At 36.4% G+C, this 25,439-nt stretch overlaps 1 protein-coding gene across 1 annotated transcript in view; it reads right to left on the bottom strand.

The window, feature by feature from the left end:
• ATM (ATM serine/threonine kinase) overlaps window positions 1–25,439 on the bottom strand; it is a 62,022-nt gene that overhangs the window by 8,141 nt on the left and 28,442 nt on the right. Inside the window, 23 exon segments of the mRNA XM_017729522.1 lie at window positions 873–1,013; window positions 2,318–2,400; window positions 2,766–2,904; window positions 4,048–4,206; window positions 4,608–4,721; window positions 5,283–5,490; window positions 6,225–6,442; window positions 7,788–7,907; window positions 9,856–10,023; window positions 11,369–11,603; window positions 12,496–12,615; window positions 13,121–13,225; window positions 14,264–14,382; window positions 15,142–15,244; window positions 15,340–15,428; window positions 16,213–16,321; window positions 17,095–17,250; window positions 17,604–17,691; window positions 20,293–20,461; window positions 22,536–22,712; window positions 23,339–23,480; window positions 24,071–24,242; window positions 24,955–25,050. Coding sequence (XP_017585011.1) covers window positions 873–1,013; window positions 2,318–2,400; window positions 2,766–2,904; window positions 4,048–4,206; window positions 4,608–4,721; window positions 5,283–5,490; window positions 6,225–6,442; window positions 7,788–7,907; window positions 9,856–10,023; window positions 11,369–11,603; window positions 12,496–12,615; window positions 13,121–13,225; window positions 14,264–14,382; window positions 15,142–15,244; window positions 15,340–15,428; window positions 16,213–16,321; window positions 17,095–17,250; window positions 17,604–17,691; window positions 20,293–20,461; window positions 22,536–22,712; window positions 23,339–23,480; window positions 24,071–24,242; window positions 24,955–25,050 — 3,230 coding nt within the window.

Below are 25,439 nucleotides of genomic sequence, written 5' to 3'. Positions count from 1 at the left end.
AAAAAATTGCACAAAACACAAGTTACTTTTCCACAATAATCACTTGCAATAAAATGTAATGAATAGTTGGTTTTTTCCTCTGTATTTCCTGTTTTCTATTAGTGCTCAGCTGCTTAAACAGAACCATCATTAACTTAAATCATCACCACTCTTTTTTTTTGACAGATGCTATTTGATTCAGGTTTCAATCAACCTACATATTTTATGGTTCTCTTTTTAAAAATAGGTGTTTAATTCACCTTTATTTAGCAAGCCAGCACACAGGTGAAGCAGCATCAGTTGGCACTGCAGTTCTGATTGCTGGATGCAGATCTAGTGATTCATGCTTCTCTTTAAAGCTTTCAAAACTTAGCAGCAAAACAGAATTCTCCCAGCAACTGCTCAACGTTTGCATTCAAAGAGAGAATGAAATCAGCTGAGTCTAAGGAGAAATAAATTTTTTGAGAGATTTTTACTCCTGTGTGCTTGCTTTTGATTGCCTCTGAATTGCAAATATTTTTTTATATGGGGAAGAAGAAAGGAGATATTTAACACAGTATGTTGATGGTTTTTATTTACAGTACACTTCAGGTCATCAGCTGAGACATGACTAGGCAAGTCTGGTAGTTGCCAGGTAAGGTACTGGATATTAAAGAACTGCTGAAAAATAATTACAAACATATATAGTATCATTACTTGTTATTTATATTATATTACTTATTAATACTTTGTAATTTCATTTATTAAAGCATTCCTCAATGGAGAAAATTGACAGTGAAGTGTGAAAAGTCTGCTCATGGCACAGAAATGATACATGAGAAAACTGACAGGAGAACTGAAAAAATTCCAGCATGCCAAGTCTCTGAGATGTCATTACAACTGACAGAACCTACCTTAACCAGCTGCCTCCTTTCTTTACCATCTGATCCTACACAATCTATTATTTTAGGCAGATTCATGCCTCCTGCTAAACGAAATTCTTGCTTGAAAGAACTTATTGTGACCAAATTTTCATATTGTCCTGTGGGATCCACCTGAAATTAAAAATAAGGTTAAAATTAGTATAAATATTACCTCCATTTCACTCACACAATGTGGTAATGAGTTGTTTGCAAACCTCATTAGCAGACTATATGCTAAATATTAATATGAGCACTCCATCCTCTACAAGGATAATACCACAAAGGCTACGAAAATATGCTGAGCAAAGGATTTTTTTTGATTCCTCCTTGTTCATCTCATTGGTAGAGGGGACGTGGTGCTGCAGGACTTCCACTAAACAAGCTGTGACACAATGTTAGCCTGTCCCAGCTAGCACTGTCCCAGGAAAATGTTCACATATGGCTGGGGAGCATTAGGCTTAGACTAGGCTGCAAAGGGACTCAGTCTACAATCCCAAACCTGCTGCAGGTTTGGCATTGTACAGGATCTGTACCTCAGCCACTCCCTGTATCCTCATGCCCCAGAGCAACCCGACTCAGTCAGCTGTAAGGAAATACTGCCCCAGCAGGTTACATCACAGACCTGCAGCCATTTCAGCCAGTCTGTACTGGAGGAGAAGAAAGGCAAAGAAAAGAATGATCCAGTTGTACAAAGGAGCAACACCTGGGGCCAACCGGAGCCCTACAAACAGATGTTATTCAGGCACGGGTGGCAACTTCCGGCCTCTGAAGTCAAACACCTTAAAGCAGTCCCTTGACTTACTCGGCTTTATAGACATAGCCTGAGGGATTTCAACACAAGGAATTCTGGCTTTGTAACATTTAAGTTTAGATGCTGGCCCAAAAAGCAACTCTACGTTCTTGAAACTGCTAAGTTTCCCAGGCAGAGCGTGTGGCATCAAAAGGTGAGTGCCTATGCACCCATCCAGTCAATTGTTTATCCCTTATGGAAGGGATAATTTCCCATTAATGAATGGTAAAAGCCTAACAGCAGAAAAGGCAAGTCTATTAATTCTCACACCTTTTTTGACATTCAGTGCCTCCCTGAAACTCTGAGTTAGCACCTACAACACAGGACATTCAGACTCCCAAATCCCCCGAGTGAGTTAGGTAGTTCACCACCCCTTTTGATAATGAGAAACTACTCAGAATTAAGTGGCAAAGCTGTCTTTGTACCATAAACCACTAACCAGCACACCTAAGGCTTGGGATCAAGGTCTTCTAAGGAAACCATCTCACCCTGCACCTCCCACCTGGCAAGAAAGTATCCCCATAAATTGACCTGTAAAAACCATGGGAATTGGATGAAGAGATGTATGCCCTGACTGCCAGTACAAAAGCTTGAAGCTGATTCTATGATGTGGTATTATAGTGTGTATTTTTTCAGTTTCAGTCACCTTAATTTCCATGGTAGGAACAGCAACATCCTCCAAGTTCTTCAGTTTAATAATTGGCTGGTCAGCTGGAATACTTATTCCTTCTGTAATTAAAAGGAATTAATATTGATAAATTCAGAGCTATAAAAATACACCTAAATTGACAAAGCCCAGCTTACATTGCTTTTGGGACCCAAAACCTCACTGCTTACTTGTATTGAGCTGATGTAGATAACCACAGGACAACTGGTGATTTCTGGAGTTTCATACTAAGGGTCTGAGCCCTACAGTGCAAGTAATCACTATGATTTTTAATCCAGACTACATTCTATATCTATCAAAAATAGGACACAATACTAATGCAGTACCTCTTTTAACTAAATATCATTATTTAGAAATACACTTTTTAGTCTGAGAAAATAAAACCTATCTTCACTATTAAAACAAAAACAGTTTTCCTAAGACTTACTTCTTTGAGATTTCCATGGACTAGGATCTAAATTAGCTAATGTGATGTAAGCATCACACAGTGCTTCGGTGTCTCTAACCATATGAGCTCTTCTTTTCCTTACAACATTCATTATAGTGCTAGCAGCTTCCATTCTGTCCTAAAAAAACCCAATGGAATGCAAACATCAGACCTTGTAAACTAAAGTTTTTAATATTAAAGGTGCATCATAACATGCAGTCAATTAAGTACAATTGAGATATGTCCTATGAAAACAGAGCAAACTGCAGTAAGGGACAGCCCTTTGTGACATGACCTGAAATAATCACGAGAAAAATTCTGTGCTGTCTAACCTGAGATAATGAGTGATGTAAAAGATTCCTAGGGATGGAGAGGGAGCAAACCTGTCCAGGCAAAGTGCAGAAACACATGCAAAAATTCTTCAGAAAAAAGGACAGGCAGGTTTTCAGATGTTCTTCCATCATCTGCCTGCTTCTGTTATTTGCTCCCAGCTGAAGAAAAAAATCTTGCATGCAAAAGACAGAAACCTGTCCATGCATTCCTTCTAAGCCTGACTCTGAAAGACTTAGTTGACTTCAGCATAATCCTGCTCCTAAGGGTGGGATCACAAAACCACTACAAATATGAGAGAAAGGTAAAAAAACCCCACAATGAAATGTGGTAAAAAAATGTATCAGTGTGGGGGGTAAGAGGGAAGTGACAACCATGTCAGGCCTACAGTGATGGGGGAAAGAAGGGGCAATACTTTATATGCAGGATGATTCCAAAGATAGGTTAAACAAAAATTAAGCAATAATAACAGTAACATGAAACCACAGTTCAGTATTAGCTATCAGCATGGCTTTTAACATATCAAGGACCAAAAGATAGACTGCACAAGGCTAAATGCTTAGATGGAACACAGGGTACCACTCAAAGCAGAAAAAATACTCAATATGTACTTTCAATAATAAACCCACTCAAGTCTTTCTGGCATCTAAAATGCCTTTTACACAATGACACATCAGGGACTGTTATCACAAGAGAATGCAATAATTGGGGCTATTTGTGGCACAAAACATTAACTACATTTTGTTCAACCCTGTAATTATTTCTTTCAATAATAATTACCTACAAAAGGGGGTATTAAAAGTACTGTTTCCCTCCTACTGTTGCTTAACAAAAGTCTGCTGATGAGCTCTGTACTAAAATATCCCTTTACATGGTTTGGTTTTTTTTTTCCATTTTTTAACAAAATTAAAGGATTGAATGCGATTAATAGAATAGAAGTTTTTGTAGTCACCACGTCAAGCTGGGAGATCTCTTTTGGTGCATTTTTAATTAACTTATTTGTTCTTACTGCATCTGGTTTTGTGAGGAGTTCATCTTTGCCAGCATTAGCCAAAGCTAATATTATAAACAGAGTATGATGTGGATGATCCAGTGAAATTCGAGCCATTAGCTGCCAACAAAAGAAAAAGATCCCGTTATCAAAAACAGTACAGAAGAAGAAAAACAATACTTAATTAACATTATTAATTCTTTTGAACTTCTAAGGCTCCTAACACGAAATGAAAGGTAATAATTAAGACAGTATTTCCACAACTGAAAAAACATGCAAAGTATATTTCTATAGCTGCATAAGACTACTCTTACACTACAAATAAATACATGAAGTAGAAATGAAAAAAGTCCCAAATCCTCTTCCCCCACCATACTGATTTGGCATCACTCATTTTTAATATACCCTTATCACCTACATAACTTGTTTAGCTATAGTTGCTCAGAGGAAGGTGGATATGTTTAGAAGAAGGCACTACCAAGCCAATCGAGGTATCTTTAGATAAAAAAAGCAAATATTACATTATTCAGGACTTTGTGAAATCCTAAACCACCCATCATCTTTGTTCCCATCCGAGCAGCCAGCTGGTACATCAGAGGCAAGAACTTGTATGAAGGGATCTTCTGTGCATTTTTCTGTAGTAGAGAAAACTCAGTTAGAGAGCTGTACTAAATGCCTAACAAAAATTTTAACCATAAAATACATTTTTTTAAAATTAAGAATAATGGCTGTGTGATAAAATAACAATTCAGTGAGCATCACATCACCTTGGCCCATGTCTCCTAAATGCTACAAGTCCTTCATAGGAGAGTTACTATTTTCTATTCTACCTGTCATGGCTTTTCACCTAAAAGTATATATAATATGAACAAGAATAATGTACCCTAAGGATGTTGAAGATGGGAAGATTCCAAGGTATGTGAAGAACAAGGTGACCACAGTAAAGATCATGAGATACGTTTAATCATACAGACTTGTCAAATCAAAATGCTAATTTAAGTTAAATTAAAATGCATTGAGAACTACAGGTCTCACTGATGAAAAACTGTTGTCATGATAAGCAATGACAACTGAAAAAAGCAAGTTTTTGGGAAAAGTTGTGGAGCTACATAATTCATCTTCTAGAAATACAGGAGAAGGAGAAGAAAGATACTTATTTGTCAAAGCACTAGGAAAAAAATGGAGCAAACATATACCTTCATCATTTCGTTGACTCTATCAACTCCGGAATTTTCAAGCCATAGGGAACAGAGTCGGAATATCCACATATCATGTTCTTCTCCACTCAATAAACAGCTGATGTAGTTCTCCACTGCTTTACACAAGAAGCGTTTACGATCCTCAGTTAGGGCTTGTATTGCACCTTCATCCAGCTCAAGTTCTCGCTGAACCTTCACTATGTATCTACATGAAGAGACATTATTTTTAAACAACAAATTATTTCTTAATGAACTTACAGCAAGGCCTTTCCCAGCTCTGTCACTTACTAATTTAACTTTTTTTAAGTTGTTTTGTATGTACAGGCACAGTAAAATAAACAACTAAGAAACTGAACAGTGGGAGCTACTCCCTTGCTGTATGTGCACACAGATGCACTGCTCGAAGTAAACTTCCAGTCAGTGTCTTCTTTTAAATGATTTAATCTCAATATCGGTATAAATTTGAATATCCAGTACAGATCATTTGTGTAAAGACTTCCGTTTCCAGCAGCTGAAGTTTATCCTTTTCTGCTTACTTGCAGTTGCTCTTACTAAATCCTTAAGAATTCCGTATTAAATTTAATTCTACTATCTCACTAAATGTGTAACAGAGAAAAATCTCAACTCATTTATTTACACTATGTAACATTTTGTCAAATAAACTGAACAGATCCAGGGAATAAACATGAATTCCAGGCCATGATCATCCATACTGTGTCCCTGGCTTAGTTTTGGCCCAAACTATCCAGCACACACCTAGACCATATCCAGGCACAGTTGAGAAACCATTCACAACAAGCACTCTGGATTTGATCACTGCTTTGTGGAGAAGGGAAAAGGCAGCTGTAAAGATGTGACCCATGCTGCACCTCTTGCCCAGAGAGTAGAGCTGAAGCCTGTGACAGCTCCACAGTAACCAGTCCCTACTTGAATGCTCACTTGTTGGTCTGAACTCTGCGCTCCCTGATGAGACCGACCTCCTCCTTGGCCTTCTTCAGCAGTGCCTGCTTATTTTCAAACTCTGAGGATTTCATGTAATTCTCAATTCGCTGGTACTGATTATCAGAAAAACGCGCCAAGGAGAGGAAAGCCTTCATCTTTCCTTTCTTCAGCTCATCACTGCTGTCTCCACTGGGGCTTGCAGCAATTTCCACAGCCTAAAGGAGAAGTTACAATGGTAAGACCAATAATCAGGTAACTAGAGCTGCATAATACTTGATGAAACTCTATTATCACAGAAAAACAGAATGGTTGAGGCTGGAAGGGACATCGGAGCTTATCTTATTCATCTCCCTTCCTGCTCAGGCAGGGTCACCTGCTTGAATACATTATTTAATATTGCATGTGATGGAATAAATATGCATACAAAATAAACCTAACAGACTGAATATTTTTCTCCTAAGTGAATGCAATCTTTGAGAAATGTTTCAGTGCAAACAGCCAAAAAGATTATTGTGTATGAAATAGCTTTAGTAACCATACAGGAATTTTCCACACTTATCTATCTCTTACAGTAATGAGGCATGAAGTTTTACAATAGTCTTACAGCCTTATGTCACAAGATGGTGAGAAAAAAACAGAAGCTAGTCCAAAATATACCAAAAGAAAAGGAAATTAGATATGAAAGTCATGGATTCAAATCATCAGAGTGAAGAAAGTATATAGATAGTAACAGAGACAGGTAACTACTTTGATTTTCACAAATTAGCATGAAATAAAGAAATGCAGAACAGACAAATATTAATAAAAACATTTCTATTACTGGCTAAGATCTTAAAAGAAAAAAATTACAGTACTTTGAAACACTAGAACAAGATGTTGCAGCATCTCGGGGTGACCTTATTGCTCTCTACAGCTGCCTGAAAGGAGGTTGTAGCCAGGTGGGAGCCAATCTCTTCTCCCGGGTGACAAGTGACAGAACAAGAGGACGTAACCAGAGCAGCAGCACCAGGGGAGGCTCAGGTTGGACATGAGGAAGAATTTCTTCACAGAAAGGGGGATTAGACATTGGAATGGCCTGCCCAGGGAGGTGGTGGAGTCACCATCCATAGCAGTGTTTAAGGGAAGAGTGGAAGTGGCACATCATGGTCTGGTTGATGTGGTGGTGGTGGGTCACAGGTTGGACTTGATGATCTCAGAGGTCTTTTCCAACCTGACTGATTCTGTGGTTCTGTGAAATATAATGGCCATACTGAAAGCCTGGCGAATGAATAATCTGTCCTGAGAAGGAAGAGGTAGGGAACAGGAAAGGGAAACTAGACTGGTAGTTGTAATCACTACACTTCTAAGCCAATATAAGATGTTCCACTGTGATTTCTACAAAGCCATATTCTGAACACTTTATAAGATTACAGTGCTACACAATACAATGTGAAACCCTAATACTTACATATAAGAAACCGTATTTTCAATATAGAAAAATAAAGGCTGCACTGAAAAATCTACTTGGTATTTTAACACAGCATTATCTCAAAGATTGCACATTTCAAAGACTGGATGCACCTTTTCTAAGTATTTCTGCATGATGACTGTAGGGTTTTCCAAGCATGTTTCTGCTAACCAGGTACCGCAGAGCCTCAGGCACTCTGTATACATCAATTTCAGGTGACGATCATTCTCGACCTTTGAAAAAGCAAGTTTTGGGAAAAAAATTAAAGAGAGGGAGGCATCAAACAAAAATATCTTTTACATATGAGGTAGGCAATTTCTAAAGCTTTTAAACCCTGAACAGAATTCAATCACTGAGGCTTATTACACATAATGCTAATCTACAGTCATTTTCCATCCACATCTACAGTAGTCAATAACCTTAAATCACATTCACATTCAATGTAAGACTAAAGGAGAGCACATATTTTAAAATACCTGATAGTTTGAACAATGAAAAACAGAATAAACCAATGATAAAATGAAATAAAAATTTTAAAAATTCACAACATGATTTCAGAATTGTATTTTATAACGTCCCCATTTAGTCGCAAGTACCACAGACAACTCCATAGGTAACAGTCAGGAACCACAATAGCCATGTGTGATCATCAAATTCTTCAGACAGACTTCTACATGGAAACTTGATTAAAAGTGCTCTGAGAAGATGATGGAGCAGGTTTCCAAAGGACTTTTCTCCAGATTGGATGCTCAGCTTTAACTGTAGAGTAGGATATTATGGAGTATTGCAAAATACTCCTACTATAGGATACATATTAAAGACCATGTGACCAAGATGGCAACACTGACTGTGAAATACGTATGTGAACATCATAGGCTGTGAAAACACAAATATTCCTTACATGGACAAGGTAAATGTAAGGAAGGACTAAATTTTTGGAGGGCCTTATCAACTGATTCATGGAGAAATCACAAAAATCAAAAGAGCAGCAACTCTTGATTTTGCCCTGATATGTATAGAGAACTTGGCCCAAAATAATCCAGCCTTTCTGAAGTGTGATATTCTTTAAGAAGATACCTGGACTCAAAGCAAATGTCTTTTATCCTCCAGAAATACTCAAAGAAAGCCTTCATAGCTAAACATAAAGGTGAGGACATGAAGGAATTTTTTTCATGGTGGTATACAAAATTAGGTTCTATACAAGTATTTGTAGACCACATTTTAACAAACATCATCCTGAGAGATCTGGAAAGGCTGGATTGAGAGCCAAGGCCAACTACATGAGGTTTGACAAGGCAAGTGCTGGATCACAACCCCAGGCAGTGGCTGGAAAGCTGCCCAGCAGAAAAGGACCTGGGGGTGCTGGTCAAGGGTAGCTGAACATGATCCAGCTGTGCCCAGGTGGCCAAGAAGGCCAATGGCATCCTGGCCTGGACCAGCAGTGGTGTGGCCAGCAGGACCAGGGCAGTGACCGTCCCCCTGTACTCGGCACTGCTGAGGCCACACCTCCAATCCTGTGTTCAGTTCTGGGCCCCTCACTGCCAGAAAGACATTGAGGGGCTGGAGCGTGTCCAGAGAAGGGCAGCGGAGCTGGGGAAGGGTCTGGAGCACAAGTCCTGTGAGGAGCAGCTGAGGGAGCTGGGGGTGTTTAGCCTGGAGAAAAGGAGGCTCAGGGGGGACTTTATTGCTCTCTACAGCTGCCTGAAAGGAGGGTGTAGCACGGTGGGGGTTGGCCTCTTCTCTCAGGTTACAAGTGGCAGGACAAGAGGAAATGGCTTCAAATTGCACTAGGGGAGGTTTAGTTTGGATATTAGGAAAAATTTCTTCACTAAAAGGATTGTCAAGCATTGGAACAGGCTGCCCAAGGAAGTGGTAAAGTCACCATCTCTGTTTAAAAGGGATTTGAAAGACATGTCCATGTGGTGCTTAGGGACATGGTTTAGTTGTGGACTATGAATAATGAATTCTTACATTTGCCACTGTTACAGATTCACTCTGAAAACCCCTAACAAGATTTGCTAACACAGGCTTTTTTGCTTTCAGACATTTTGAGAGTATAAACCAGATTTAGTAATAGTGCAGAGGGGCTTTTAATTTTCTTCTATGGGAAAACCTCAGAAAGTGGAATTAGAATCTTAAATAATTTAGTTCTCTTAAATTTATGCATTATGTAACACATACCTGAAACCAATCTGCATCTAATTTTTTAATCATAGTTTTAAGTATATTCAGTGCAAGACTCTCTTCCTTTTTAGCCCAGAAAACCTGAGCTTCTTCTAGTTGCCATTCAGAAACTCCATTTCCATTTGGATTGTGCTGTTTGATCTGAAACATAGCTCTTTCTGGAAGCTGAAATTGAAAAAATAATCATGAACAATTCTTTAAGTGAAATATCTGTATCTCACAGAAGGTTTTGTTTTCAGACTCTGTCTCAATTTTCTCTATTTGTGCAGCATAGTCTGCCCATCCAGTGCTAAGAATTTATTTGCAGCAAAGATATGAAATTATTTTTCTATATACTTACAGAAAATCCTGGTTTGCAACAAAAATAGACTAGAATCAAACCTTATAAACTCTAAAATAAAGTATCTATGTTTAACAGTTTAAATTGGAGGTAGAGAAATTCTGTAAGTGTACCTACTGAAGTAATGGATTTATAGCTTAGCAATTATTATTACATGTATTACAAACATTACTACAGACCACAGAAAAATAATTTAAAAAATGACACCACCATACACCAATGCCTTCACGTGCCTACATCGACACACGTATCACTGGTAAAGTACCATCCTCACTATTCAGTATCACAATGACAGCACAGAGAGCAATGTTTTTAACAAACTTGAGGCTCTTACAGGACACTCGTTGCCACAGTGTTGGTGGCTAGGCAGGCATGAGACAAAAATATCTGACATAATTTTCCCAAAAAGCTTTACTCAGAGGCACTGAGTAAAGCTTGCAAATTCATGAAATCAAAGACAGCTGTTCTACTGGTTTCATCATTGCTCATAAAAAGAGAACCTTTCTGAAACCAAAGTTTGATTTAGTTTCGCATATGTGAAGTGTTAAACACCTTTCCTTTTCGTATTTAGCTGGAACTATTTTCTGTAGAGGTCCTTGGAGGATATTGCTGCTCTGTAAATTCTTGTGGAGTTACTCATCCAGATGCACTACCTAGAACAAGCCAAGACTGCCTCTGGATCTTAAATGCATCAGCAACTGAAAAATACCACTGATACTGCAAATCCCAGTAAGTGATTCACAAAAAGAGATTTACCACAGTGCAATGGTGCTTTGAGAGTATAAAACTTTGAAGACAACACTAAATATAGAGATGCAATGAAGTTATCTCTGCAGTTTTACTCTGGAACACTACAACAGTATGATGCCAGTGAAAGCTGGATATATAAAAATGCACCAAAAAGAGAAACAGCTAGAAGAGCATTCTTCACTAAAAATGTCATTTTCGTATTATCTACCTCACAGTGGCTTACACTTACGAACAAAATTCAAAAAACATACCCATAAATACAATTTGTTAATAAATTCTACATCGTTTAAGTCTCAGATTAATTGATTATTCCACTGAATAAACTTAGAATACCGCTAATCCTTAGTACTGTTAAAAAATGAAGTTCTTTTATAAACTAAAAAACAAACATCTGTTCCTGATCTTTCCTGGAAATTTTACCTGTGTATTTTTAGCAGTTCTTGCCAGTCTAGAGAGTTCCACTAGATGTTTGGTCAGGAGGTCTTTAATACATTCTCTTTTGGTATTTTCACTCTCCTTTTCAAGCAAGATTTCCAAAATTACAGTGCGCAGAGCCATGATAGGTTCCTGGAAATGGAAGTCACTGTCTTTGAGAAGCTGGGACTGTCTCTGCCATTTCAAATAAACGTCATTCAGTTGTTGAGTAGTAACAGATCTGCAATTGTTACCAAAAGAAAAAAGACTTGTTATCAATTCTCACTAAATATTAGTGAAATGCAAGATGAGTAAAAACTAAACTGCTGAGAAAGTTCACAATTCACACTTCAAAACCAAGAAATAGTTCATAAAACCCTACAATGGTTACTACATGCAGACTAAACTGGAAGCCTTCCAGTTTTAACAAACATGAAGTACACCACCACTCAGGTGGACTACTCCTCTGTAAACATTCTTGATTAAGCATCAAAAACTTGTGTTAAAGGTCCATCAGCAAAGGGAATCACACTCAAACACAGGACTGCTTAAAAGACTGTAGGGTGACTATTAGCTACCAAACTGGTAGAACTATAGCAGAGACAATTCACTGTTAATAGCACTACAGAGATAAATACCTTCCTGTGATTAAAAAGCAATCTTAAGAATTTAGGAAGAATATTGATGGGAATAGAGGTCCATGAAGAAGATTATTCAAACTGAAACAGCTTTCAGTAAAGCTATGGATATCATTAAAGAAACGGAAAACATTTTTAGAAAAGACACTAAAAGAGGAGGACTCAGTTCCTTGAGTAAACCAGAAGCTAGGAGATATGACTGCTACCTTGGAGTATGAGGGAACTCAATATAAAGGAAAAAAAACAATTATTTAAAACACAATACTGGCATGATATCAAATAATTCAAACTAGACTGTGAATAAATCCAGTCTGGAAATAAAGAGAATCTAAAACTGTCTTCACGTAGTGAGCTAAAATCCTTGTAATTTTTAACACAAACTTTGAGATGTTGATGAATAAAATCTGTTGAGGTCATTTGAAGTTTTGTGCTATGCTTGATTACTAAAAATCCTGAAAACTGAGAAAGTGGTGTTACACAATCTTAAGAAATCACCTGGAGAACAGCAGACCAGCATTTTCCAACTCTCCAATTAGCTGTAGTCTGCAAAGGGTTGGATATAAGGAATAAACAGACTCAAGACTGCCCTTGCACAGCTCCTCTACTTCATTCACTCTACGGATTTAATAGAAAAATAGTAGATTATTTTTATTTAATATCAGCAAGTAATTCCAAATATCCGTAACATAGTTTCCATACAGTGAACAGAAATTAAACAGCAAAACTCTTCAGTCTGAAGTTACTTTGTATTACCATTACAATTTAAAAAAAAGTTTGTCAATAAATGAAAACACAGTAAGCACACAGAAACTCCAAAGTCTGTGTGATAGCTCAGCTAAAGAAGAGCACTCAGCACTGGAATCCACTTAAGAGGACTACAAAGTAAGGGATGTGTAGAGGAAATATATCTTCAATTGGCACACAAATTATATATGTACAGATGACAAACTGAAGTTAAAAATTTTAGCTGAAGTCTGGAAGTAGTTTTTATTCCATGCATGAGTCATTATTTGAGCCCATAAAACCCCATGATAGTCTTTCATGCATAACCTGTGATTACAAACACATACATTCTGTCCATCTCTCTCTAACATCACAGTATTTGCATACAATTTGTTACCTGGCATCTTTAAGACTGTCATGGAAAGCAGAGAATTCCTTATCTCGTAAAGACTGAAGGGCATCATACAATGATTCATGGTACCCTGGACTTCCTGCTTCATCTCTAACAAATAAAACAAAAGTAACAGAATAAAATGAAAACTATATTTCTCTACCAAGAAGTCAATTTTGTCTTTGTGACAAATTGTTTTAGTTGTACATTTTCTGCAATTGGACAGATTGCTGTTTTGCATGATAAAAAAATTGATGCAACCCTTTACATTTTAAATTAATTTAGTGTTTTATAAATTCAAGCTGTTCTTGAATCTTGAATCTTATTCTAGCTCACCCATACCAAGTTTGTTCTGATCATGGCATGGCATATGCCCTTCAACAGGCTGCTTGTGAGGTCCTCCAGGTGTGTCTAAACCATGATCTTAAGATAGTGTAGGAGAAGGGAACGAGCACACCAAGAGTATGTTTCCCATCCTAATGTAAGAGTCTTAGGAGAAAAATTCTCCTGACTACTAAAAATTGATGCAGAAGGAGTTACAGAAGACCCCATAATGTGACTCTTTTTTTTTTGCTTTTGCCAAAACATAGTGAGTCTATTCTGTATTCCTAAAATGTGCAATGATGCAGCTGTACCAAGAAGGGACAGAGTTCACACCAGATCCTGGTCAGTCATACCAAATAACTGCTGCCAGGCATCCAGCAGTATCCTCTCTTCAGGAAATTATTCCTTACGAGGGAGTAGCCATGAATCAATACTGGTGTTTACTTATCCAGGACTTGATAACCTCTTGTGCCTTACTGAGCAGTATTTTCCCTATTTTCTTATAAATTAGATACTAAAAACTATCTATCCCTCTCCTGTACTCAAGATACATCTACTATGTGAGTCAAAAATTAAAAATTTCAGTTTAGAGCTACAAACAATCAAAAAGAAGAATCACCTGTGTACAGCTTCCCAGAAAAACGAAAAGCAATGGGCATACACACCAGACAAGCCTAAGTGAAAAACACTGCTTTTCAATTCAGTGATTAAGACGAATTAGGTGACCTGCTTCACAGGGACTATATTCTAATCTTGCCTTTTCAGCTTGGATCTGACCCCATTGCCTTTTACTTAAAGAACTAGCAAAAAGATAAGGTGGTTTACTTGACAGAAGAGATGTGGCTCCACTGCATATTCCTCCATGCTGCTTGGTAGCGTATTTCACGTTCCAGCGCTTATAAGTACATGGAAAGTGTGTGGCTAAGCCCAAAATTCTGCAAAGCCTGGAATTAAGAAAATTACTCAAAATTGATTTTCGTCCTTTATTAAACTGAACTAGTATTGTTTTAAGGGCTTTGTTTTACTTTAGGAAACAAAGAACCCTTTGCAGGAACCATAACTATTTCTAAACTGTACACTACATAAGATGAAAACTTTTTAATAAGACTACTAATCACAGTATTGATATCTGCAACTAATACTGCAACTGATACTAAATAATTTGTGGTAAGAAAATAAAAGTACCATATGAAAATTAAATAACGGAAAACACATACATACCTGTGCTACATTATTATAGAACTGGTATAAACATTTTTAGGCTAAAAAAGCAACATATTTAAAGGTTGAAAATAACATAAATTATTTTTATCTATTGTATCAGAAAAACCATGGTTTCATACTGGAGAGGTTTAAAGAATGAGACAGCAAAAATAACCAATTACATTACTTTCTATATCCTGTCACTTTAGGAGCTGGCCAAAATCTGGAAAAATATTAAATATACTTATTTTTAAGTATTTCAGAAAATTCATTACCCATGATGGGGATTGTGAGTGACAAGAGGTCTAGGAACCTTAATGTTTTCAGAACAAATATTGAGTTGTCTTACATTACACAGCTTGGATGCCTATGACAAAGGGCTAGATTTAATGAACAAAGAGATCACTTTCAGTCCTAAAACAATTTCAGACTCACTACAAATGATTCAATATGATGAATATCAATTCTTACACTCATTTCCTCTTATAAAATAAGATTACCTCTATTATTCCTGCCTGGCGAGTAGATGGAGAGAGGCTTGTCTCAAGGTCGTATGTTACAAGGGCTTTCTCCCACACTGCTTCATGCTCATATGTTCTTATCCTGTTGTAAGTGAAAAAGAAGTTTTCAATTTAAGTTCCTTACTAGTAAATGAAAGCAACGCCTTTAAAGAACATAAGAACACGAATAAATTATACCGTGCTAATGGCTGTAACATTCTTCCTCCACCACAGCCATAAAGACTGTCAGGTTCTCCAATGCTTCTATAGATGTCCATGAGAAGGTCCTAGAATATGCACCACAAGACAAAGAATTACCTTTTTTGGAGCCAGCTCCAGTTAGTTTTATATAAATTGTATCAGTTTACAAATGTTTTTACAGGCAACATCATTGCTTAATTTTCCTTTATGCAGTATCTGAGCCTGCCATCATGACAGGAAAAAAAAAGTTATGCAGTCTAGCCAAACTCTTCAGGACTACCTATTTTAATGCTAATTTATTTTTTAAAAATCCAGGATGGGGCCTTAGGTGGACTAGTTGAAAAGCAAAAGGCAATAGTACTGCATGAGCATTAGACACATCAGCTATGTAATGCATCTTAAAAGTTATACAAGCACAGTTCTGGAATAATGAACTTTGGAAAGAAGTAACTTAGACAAGGCTACTGGATCAGATTTGATACATCAAATAAACTTGTGGGAGATAATACTACTTCAGTTTTGATTATTACAACTTCTACATCACTTGCTGATTTTTAATGAACACATATCTGTGACAAAACAAACTGAAAAATATTTGCCTGGCTACCACCCTGAAGGCAGCTATTTCGGGAAACAAAGTCTGCTTTGCTGTGATTTAAAACTTGCCAGTTAGTTAGTGTTTCAGGTGAACAAATACTCAATTTAATTTGTCTGGAAGGCCACTGAGTTCACTTTGAATTCAAGCATGAGGAGAACTTTAAAACACATTTTTGAATTCTACTGGATCTACCTTCAGCTCAGATGAAACCTACTGTTAATTGTAATTATACAAGAAGGTTTGCATTCTGATTATGAAGCACACACAAGTACCTGTAAACTTATGCCAGTTTCTTCTTTACTTTTTTCATTTAAAGTAGTAATAGGTGTTCTTTGACTTTCCTCTTCAAATGTCAAACTCTTAGCTGCTTTAAAAGAAGATCTAAAAGAAATGTTTTTACCAGCAAAGTTAAATGAAATTTCATATAGAGAACTAAAGAAATTCTGAGACAAGACCCAAGAAACAAGGGGCACAAACATTAAATGCAAGACTGTCATCCTCAGGTTATTCAGTATGGCTCTCCATCAGAATGAGGAAGTGATCAGTTGAGCTGGGAATATCAACATCAAGGGATTTTAATACCAAGATGTTTTTTTGGAGAATCCCCCCCACACACCTTGTAATTTCTAATCTTTTATTAAATCAAATTGCTTTGGTGAATGCCTGAAGTGCTCTTTCCTCTGTGAAAGAATAAAAGCAATTAGTTAATGTATGTGCTTACAACCAAACTTTTGTTATATTTTCACTACCTTACAGTGGGTTGTCACAAAATCTAAACTAGTTCCAAATTTTGATCTTGATAGACCAGAAAACAAAGATAATTGTCCGTTATAGAAGAAAGCTCCTACAAGGGTCCTTTGGCTCTATTCACACATAATTCTGGCCATCATTCTGGGGTTTCTTTCCCCCCTTGATTAACTTCTGGCTGTAATTTAACCAATAGCACAAAGAAAGTTTCTGATTACAAGTCAACATGACTCTATTTTGAGGCTTGGATCACATTCAAGGACTGGAAATACTTTCCATGTCCATACACACACCTACGGAGTATTTTTAAAGCTTGACTTTTCATATAACTAAAACCAAAACACTGCTGGAACTCACAAAACATGATCCATTTTACCAGAAATGTCAAGAAAGAGCACTCCTCCTACCTTTCTTGCTGCTTATCCCTATTTATCTTGTCTGCGTAGATTTCTGCGTAGAGCAAGGCTGTGAAGTGAGCAGCACAAGACTGTGCTGCCATAGCAACCTCCAGATAATTCAGGTCTAGCCAGAAGCTGTCATCAAAAACTGTACCTGAAACAGATCTGATTAAATAAAGACTTCAATACTGCTGTAACAGACCTTTTCTCGAACATTAAACAAAATAAATCCAATACTAACTATAAAGCTTTCCAAAGGCTACTTTTATCTTAGTCCCTGGAAAACCCATACCACAAGAAGTTTACCAGACAAAAGGGTTTTAGAAAACTCCTTCAGCATAGTTAGAACCCTTCAAGGGTAGCCATATCACTTCTGTAACAAATGCAAGGTCACTACTGTATCTTTTCTTTTAACCAGTATGTCCTCTACCATGTTCTTTTTCTTTAACCTAGAACACCAACAGATCTTTGAACAGTCACAATTAAATAAGGCAACATTTTGAAAAGCTTGAATTCACCTCTTTTGTCTTCTCAAGTAATCAACAACAGCAAGCATGGCTCGTCGAGATACTTTATCCAAACTTCTAAAATTATGGGTTTCTTGCTCTGGGATGTATATTTCAAAGGAAAGAATATAGTGAACTTTTGTCATAACATATCCATTTACAAGACAAAAAGGTCTATTTTGTAGTCAAGAAAATAACTAAAAGCTTCTTTGAATTGCACTTCCAAGATTAAATTAATAGTTTGTCACAAAATGTATTTCTTCCCGTTACATGATGTTAGTGACATCATAGTAGTTTACACCACAATTTTATGAAACTTTGTATTATTAGTTTATGAATTCTATTTTTTCTTACAGCATTCAGAGATGAACTAACATCATTATAAAAAGCTCCATAACAGACCTCTTCCATTAGGCTTCTGCCATATAAGTTATTCCAAAGTCACAGAAATACTTCTTATTAAATTACTTCATTGCAGATTTTAGAGTGTGTATGGTTACACAAAACCCCCTACTTTCCACACACAGGCCCATACTTTCATAGAATCTATGTTTCCATGTGTTGCTTCTGGATTAAAAAAGAAAAACAGATGGCTACAGGTTGTGTTTTGGTGATTGGGTTAATATTTTTTTTATTCCTCTGGTCATTTCTGAATTACCAATTAAAAGAAGCAAGAAATAGGGAGCACACAAGCAAAGGTTTGATTACTACTACATTACAGTAAGATGCAGAAGTAGCAATTTCTCCTAAAGAAAGCAAAAGCCACATTAAAAAAGTATCTGGGCATTTTGTGTGTTCCTACAAACAGAAATAAACCTGATCAGAAGCATTTAAATCTCCCATGTCCAACTGCTTGATTTTTTCCAGTTTGGATTCTGATGGTTTGGAATGAAATTTACCCAGATTTCATAGGAAGAGCTTTCTCCTTGTTTTCCCAGGGCAACAGCTTCTACTTGAAGAAACTGGCAGCTACCAGATGATTAAAATTTTTGCTTTGAATACTGATGTTCTATGACTCCAATTTTGGAATTAACATATCTTTGCTGAGTTGGCTACTGCGCCTCCCATTTACCTGTAAACGTTTGGGGTTTTTTTTCTGCTACCAGGACAGTTTTTCATCTGGAGAATTCCATTTAAAGCTTCTATATGTCTTTCTTTTTTTTTTTTTTTTTTTTTTGCACTTATTGCCTCAGTAAGTATCCCTTGCATAGCATTCTTTTAGGAAAGAATTTCTTCACAGAAAGGGTGATTAGACATTGGAATGGCCTGCCCAGGGAGGTGGTGGAGTCACTGTCCCTGGAGGTGTTTGAGGAAAGGCTGGACATGGCACTCAGTGCCATGGTGTAGCTGACATGGGGGTGTTCAGCCACAGGTTGGACTCGATGATCTCAGAGGTCTTTTCCAAACTAATTAACTGTGATTCTATGAATCACAATGTTTGAAGGAGCCTCCATCATTTGCTCACTGGTATCATTGAACTAAGTGCAAGTTTATAAAACTTGGAAAAATCCCTTCATATTTTTCTTAGAATATTTTGGGTCACTCTATACATCTGAGCATAAATTTGCGCAGTATTTTCCCTGGCTGCTTCCAGGGAAGAAATATAAAGTTGTTAATCATTCTCTATCTTACGAAGTGAAACAATTATGAAAACATCTGAGTCGTAGAAACAGCTTGTCACCTGAATTAAAAAATGTGGAAGAATATTGTTCTAGTATTTCAGTCCAGGCTAGTGAGCATCCAAAAAAGTACTTAAAAATACACCTAGCATCACTAGGGTTATTTACACCACTCTTACTAAAAAGTGCAATACTAAGGGTTCCTCTTCCTCTCTGACAACCTGAAGCTTACATGACTTGCCTCCAAAGAGACTGCAAGACATTGTACAGACTCATTCCTTTGGTGATTTGCCACTGAAGAAGGGAGTTAGAAGATACAGCACAGTAGGTACTGCACAAAAAATAAAACCAACCCAAAACAAAACAAAACACCACCCTAATCTGAAGTTACTGTATTTATTTCAGCTCCTGAGAAAAAGTGCATGTACCATTCCCACTGTTTAAAAACAAAAATCTTACTTGTACAAGGATTTCTGCTAACTTCAACCATAATCTAACTGTAAAGGATGTGAATAGTTTGATTAAAAGGTGCTTTTTGTTAAAATGAACTTACTGCCTTTCTCATACTCTGCTGCAGTTCTTTTGGTTACAACCTCCTTTTATTTTGCTGGAATGGAACAAGTCTTTTGTTACATTGTATAGGAATGTACAGGAAGATCATTATCAATATTAGGCAGTAGTTAAAGGAAGGGTTAGTCTTCTCCAAGGGGAAAATTCAGGTGAAACCTGCTTTTTATTGCTCTTGTTTGAGTAAGAGAGGAATTTGACTGCAAATCAATCATTTTCAAAGGCAGTCCATGACTCAGTCTTGCAGCACAAGACACTGGATAACATCTAAATTCAGCAAGTACTAAACATTATCCAGGTGTGAATAAGAAAATGAGTTAAATAGAAGAATCTTCTCAGACGCTGCCAATGAATAGCTTCAAAATTACTGGTATCTCCACTGAAAAAAAATAATTGGGCAGAAGCTTCTAAATTCTGCCTGCCCACAAGTGCACATCATACATTTGATACTAGAAGATAGTTTTTTCACAACCAGAATCCCTTTTTTAGCTGAAACAAAAATATTATGGCATTACCTGAATCAGAATTTGGAGTAGATCTACTAGATGAGGCAAATTTGCAACAGGCTGTAAAAAACTTCTGGATATGAAGTGACAGAAGATTTCTCCAAGATTCATCTGAGTCATGAAGAAGGGTATCATGAATTAGGTATGGAAGCAAAGTTTGACACAAGTCTGTTTTCACCTAGAAAACAATAATGCACAGGAGCTGCTGAGAAAGAAATGCTTTTTGGTTGTCTTTCTCAGGTTACAACCAAACTCACAATTAATCAAACTTGAGAAAGAACATGCAAACCACTCAACAGGGCTATGCTGGCATTCAGTTAAAGAAGCCATATAAAGTTCACTTATGTTTACAATTATCTTTTAAATTCTGTATTTTGAGAGCATATTTTATGAGTACCTGCAATATATGACTACAAAGGTCCTGAATTATTTAACAGCAGAAACTACTAGTTGCTATCAAGACGAGTAATTGTATTTCTTGTGCATCACAGCACACATACAGTGATTTAGCTCACCTCACACAGTGGCTTCATTAACTGGAGAACTTCATTTTTCACACCTCCACTGTCCAATATTGAACTAGTAAGGTGCTTGATCCAGGTCTCGTGACTTTCTCCCAGAGGAATCCACAGGTTTGTGTCATCCAATCTTTCTAAAGGAGCCTCTGTATCATTGGCAGGTACTACAAGAAACTACAAGGAAAATATACATATTGCAAACAATTAAAAATTCTATGGCATTTTAAAATGCTGCAGTGTACACATTAAAATATATTAACTGGTCCTTCAAATGATTAACAATATCAATTTTGTTCATGCAAATGTAAAGTTTTCCAAAGAAATATGAAAGTATTAAAAACAAAATTTTACTGGTAACATCAACAAGGTCACATTAGGCATCACATTTAATTTACAAATGAAAAGATTGAAAATTAGGAAATATCTGATTTATGGTTAATTATGCACTTTTTTCTGACTTATTTTCCACCTTTTTTTTGCATCAAATAACACTGGAATCCTGAGAAAGAATGTATTACATTATTAATCAGATAACCAAAAATTGCCTGTCTAAATGAAACCACACAGCTTTCTAATGTCAAATTAGTAATTTCCTACATGAAGGGAAAGCTGCAACTGGTAAAATAGAAAGGAGAAACAGATGTACAAAAGCAATCAGATTTGCAATTATATTGACGCCAAATTTGGCATTTATCAAAGCCTATCTCAAATATACTTTTAAATCTGCTTTTTAAAAAAATACATATATTTCTTTTTTTCTCTACTCCATATGCCATGTATATAAGGTGTATCAGAAGTACCTTTTTCCTAGATGTTCTGAAAGGCTGTAGATAGATTAACATGGGATCAGCTTTACTTTTATAAACTTCCCAAAATTCATTGCCAGACTTGGTGGCTAATATGTTTTTCAAACAGGAAACAGCAGCAGCTCTAACATCAATACTGAAAAAATAACATACACACAACATAGTTATTATTAATTTCATTCAGGTATTTTATTTTCAAAATCACCTTTATAAATATACAAGATAAATAATTCCGCAATCTATGTGTGCATCAAATCAGAAATTTTTGGAGAAGGAATATGCCATTGCACATTTTATTACAAAACAAAGCCAGAGTATTTACTCCACAGCACTGCTACCCTCTCCAGCACAGAGGAGATTCTCTGGCTTGCATTCTACTACAGAATTTCTAGGAAACATCTAAGGCTGACTGAGTAAATAATCTGACCCTTGGAGAAGCACATGGTCGGACACTAACAGGTATTAAGAACACTTCACAAGAGTTACTCTGAGGTGATCTGAACAATGTAAAACTTAATGACTACTATTTTGCTTTGAGCTAACTAAATAAGTAAGAATACTCACCAATTATCTGTTAAAGCAGTGTTTATTTGAATTAACATTATGAAGACCCACTGAAGTTTTCTATCTTCAAGTAAGTCTGCTGCTCTAGAATCCAGTGCATTTTCAGCACGCTGGAGAGCTGTGAAAGAACATGCAAACCACTCAACAGGGCTATGCTGGCATTCAGTTAAAGAAGCCATATAAAGTTCACTTATGTTTACAATTATCTTTTAAATTCTGTATTTTGAGAGCATATTTTATGAGTACCTGCAATATATGACTACAAAGGTCCTGAATTATTTAACAGCAGAAACTACTAGTTGCTATCAAGACGAGTAATTGTATTTCTTGTGCATCACAGCACACATACAGTGATTTAGCTCACCTCACACAGTGGCTTCATTAACTGGAGAACTTCATTTTTCACACCTCCACTGTCCAATATTGAACTAGTAAGGTGCTTGATCCAGGTCTCGTGACTTTCTCCCAGAGGAATCCACAGGTTTGTGTCATCCAATCTTTCTAAAGGAGCCTCTGTATCATTGGCAGGTACTACAAGAAACTACAAGGAAAATATACATATTGCAAACAATTAAAAATTCTATGGCATTTTAAAATGCTGCAGTGTACACATTAAAATATATTAACTGGTCCTTCAAATGATTAACAATATCAATTTTGTTCATGCAAATGTAAAGTTTTCCAAAGAAATATGAAAGTATTAAAAACAAAATTTTACTGGTAACATCAACAAGGTCACATTAGGCATCACATTTAATTTACAAATGAAAAGATTGAAAATTAGGAAATATCTGATTTATGGTTAATTATGCACTTTTTTCTGACTTATTTTCCACCTTTTTTTTGCATCAAATAACACTGGAATCCTGAGAAAGAATGTATTACATTATTAATCAGATAACCAAAAATTGCCTGTCTAAATGAAACCACACAGCTTTCTAATGTCAAATTAGTAATTTCCTACATGAAGGGAAAGCTGCAACTGGTAAAATAGAAAGGAGAAACAGATGTACAAAAGCAATCAGATTTGCAATTATATTGACGCCAAATTTGGCATTTATCAAAGCCTATCTCAAATATACTTTTAAATCTGCTTTTTAAAAAAATACATATATTTCTTTTTTTCTCTACTCCATATGCCATGTATATAAGGTGTATCAGAAGTACCTTTTTCCTAGATGTTCTGAAAGGCTGTAGATAGATTAACATGGGATCAGCTTTACTTTTATAAACTTCCCAAAATTCATTGCCAGACTTGGTGGCTAATATGTTTTTCAAACAGGAAACAGCAGCAGCTCTAACATCAATACTGAAAAAATAACATACACACAACATAGTTATTATTAATTTCATTCAGGTATTTTATTTTCAAAATCACCTTTATAAATATACAAGACAAATAATTCCACAATCTATGTGTGCATCAAATCAGAAATTTTTGGAGAAGGAATATGCCATTGCACATTTTATTACAAAACAAAGCCAGAGTATTTACTCCACAGCACTGCTACCCTCTCCAGCACAGAGGAGATTCTCTGGCTTGCATTCTACTACAGAATTTCTAGGAAACATCTAAGGCTGACTGAGTAAATAATCTGACCCTTGGAGAAGCACATGGTCGGACACTAACAGGTATTAAGAACACAAGAGTTACTCTGAGGTGATCTGAACAATGTAAAACTTAATGACTACTATTTTGCTTTGAGCTAACTAAATAAGTAAGAATACTCACCAATTATCTGTTAAAGCAGTGTTTATTTGAATTAACATTATGAAGACCCACTGAAGTTTTCTATCTTCAAGTAAGTTCACAAGAGTTACTCTGAGGTGATCTGAACAATGTAAAACTTAATGACTACTATTTTGCTTTGAGCTAACTAAATAAGTAAGAATACTCACCAATTATCTGTTAAAGCAGTGTTTATTTGAATTAACATTATGAAGACCCACTGAAGTTTTCTATCTTCAAGTAAGTCTGCTGCTCTAGAATCCAGTGCATTTTCAGCACGCTGGAGAGCTGTGGTGGAGAAATCCATGGGACCTATTTCTCCCAAGCAACTTCCAACAGCCTCTGCAAACGCATGTAATTTTATAGTCTTTCTGTAGTCTTAAGCACACTAAAACAAGGTCTCACCCTACTTTTAGAACTGAGACTGTTATGGGTAAAAAGCAGCAAACATTTATAAATAATCACTTAAGGAGCTTTATGATTAAAATTACATATAAACAAATTTTGCAGCTGAAGACTCATAAATATCAGTTATGCTTTTTAACTCAATTTTCTAGGAGTGCCTGCGGCTCTGGGTTTTCCAGCTTATATCAGATATGTATTTTATGTTTACTTCTGTCAGAAACTGGCAAATGCAAAAGGTCAGAATCACTCATTTTCAATCCCTAAAGGGTATGGTAAGTACAAACAGCAGCCTGTGTGACCCCAAACAGTAGACTGTAACCTCAGTAAGAATTAATCTACATTTTACATAAAAGTGTGTATCAATGTGTCCCTCATTTGCTTTACAGACAAAATACTTTATTAAAATATATAACTACTGAAAAAAGGTGAAATAAAACAAAACAAAACTGACCTTGAAAATAATTTTTAACAAGGGATGTTAAATGTTCAACAGAAAGAAAACAAAATATATTTCCCTGCTCTTTCCTTCATACTCTGCAGGTGTGTTGAAGTGGGAAGCACAGTGGGAAAAAACACTGAGAACAAGCACAGTTGCAGTCTGGTGTTTGCAATGACAGCCCTAATTTGCCTGTGGGACTGATTAACTTACCCAGCACTGCTTTTTCTCCTCTATGGTTAACTGCCATCTTGGACAGCTGCAGTAAGCTCACCACCAATTTCACTACTACAGAATCTTCTGGCTTTTCTATCATTCAGAAAGAAAAATAGATGCCAAACATGTCAGTATATTTGTAACGTGAAGTTATTAGAAGAAAACACCACTTCAGTGTCTTTTACCTACAAATATCAATATGCATTACTAATGTTGCAGCAAGTTGGTATTAAACAGTACATCAACTAAATTACTGATTTTTCTTATTCATTATGGCTTGGAAAAATGTCTGTGCATTTGAATAAGCCAAAGAATCCCCTAAACTAGAATGCACATATGCTATTATTTTCAGTGTTTTGATGCAAAAATTATAATTAAATACATTAAATATTACTATAAGTTAGTGTAAGAATGCTATTTGAAACAGTGAAGTCATACTATGTGGCTCCACTGACAGCCCTTAAGCTAATGTCATCATTCTG

Source organism: Corvus brachyrhynchos, unplaced genomic scaffold, assembly GCF_000691975.1.
Source record: "Corvus brachyrhynchos isolate BGI_N302 unplaced genomic scaffold, ASM69197v1 scaffold253, whole genome shotgun sequence".
NCBI classification, from domain to species: domain Eukaryota; kingdom Metazoa; phylum Chordata; class Aves; order Passeriformes; family Corvidae; genus Corvus; species Corvus brachyrhynchos.
Note: the sequence above shows the minus strand (reverse complement) of the source record. Positions and strands in the feature narration are given on the sequence as shown.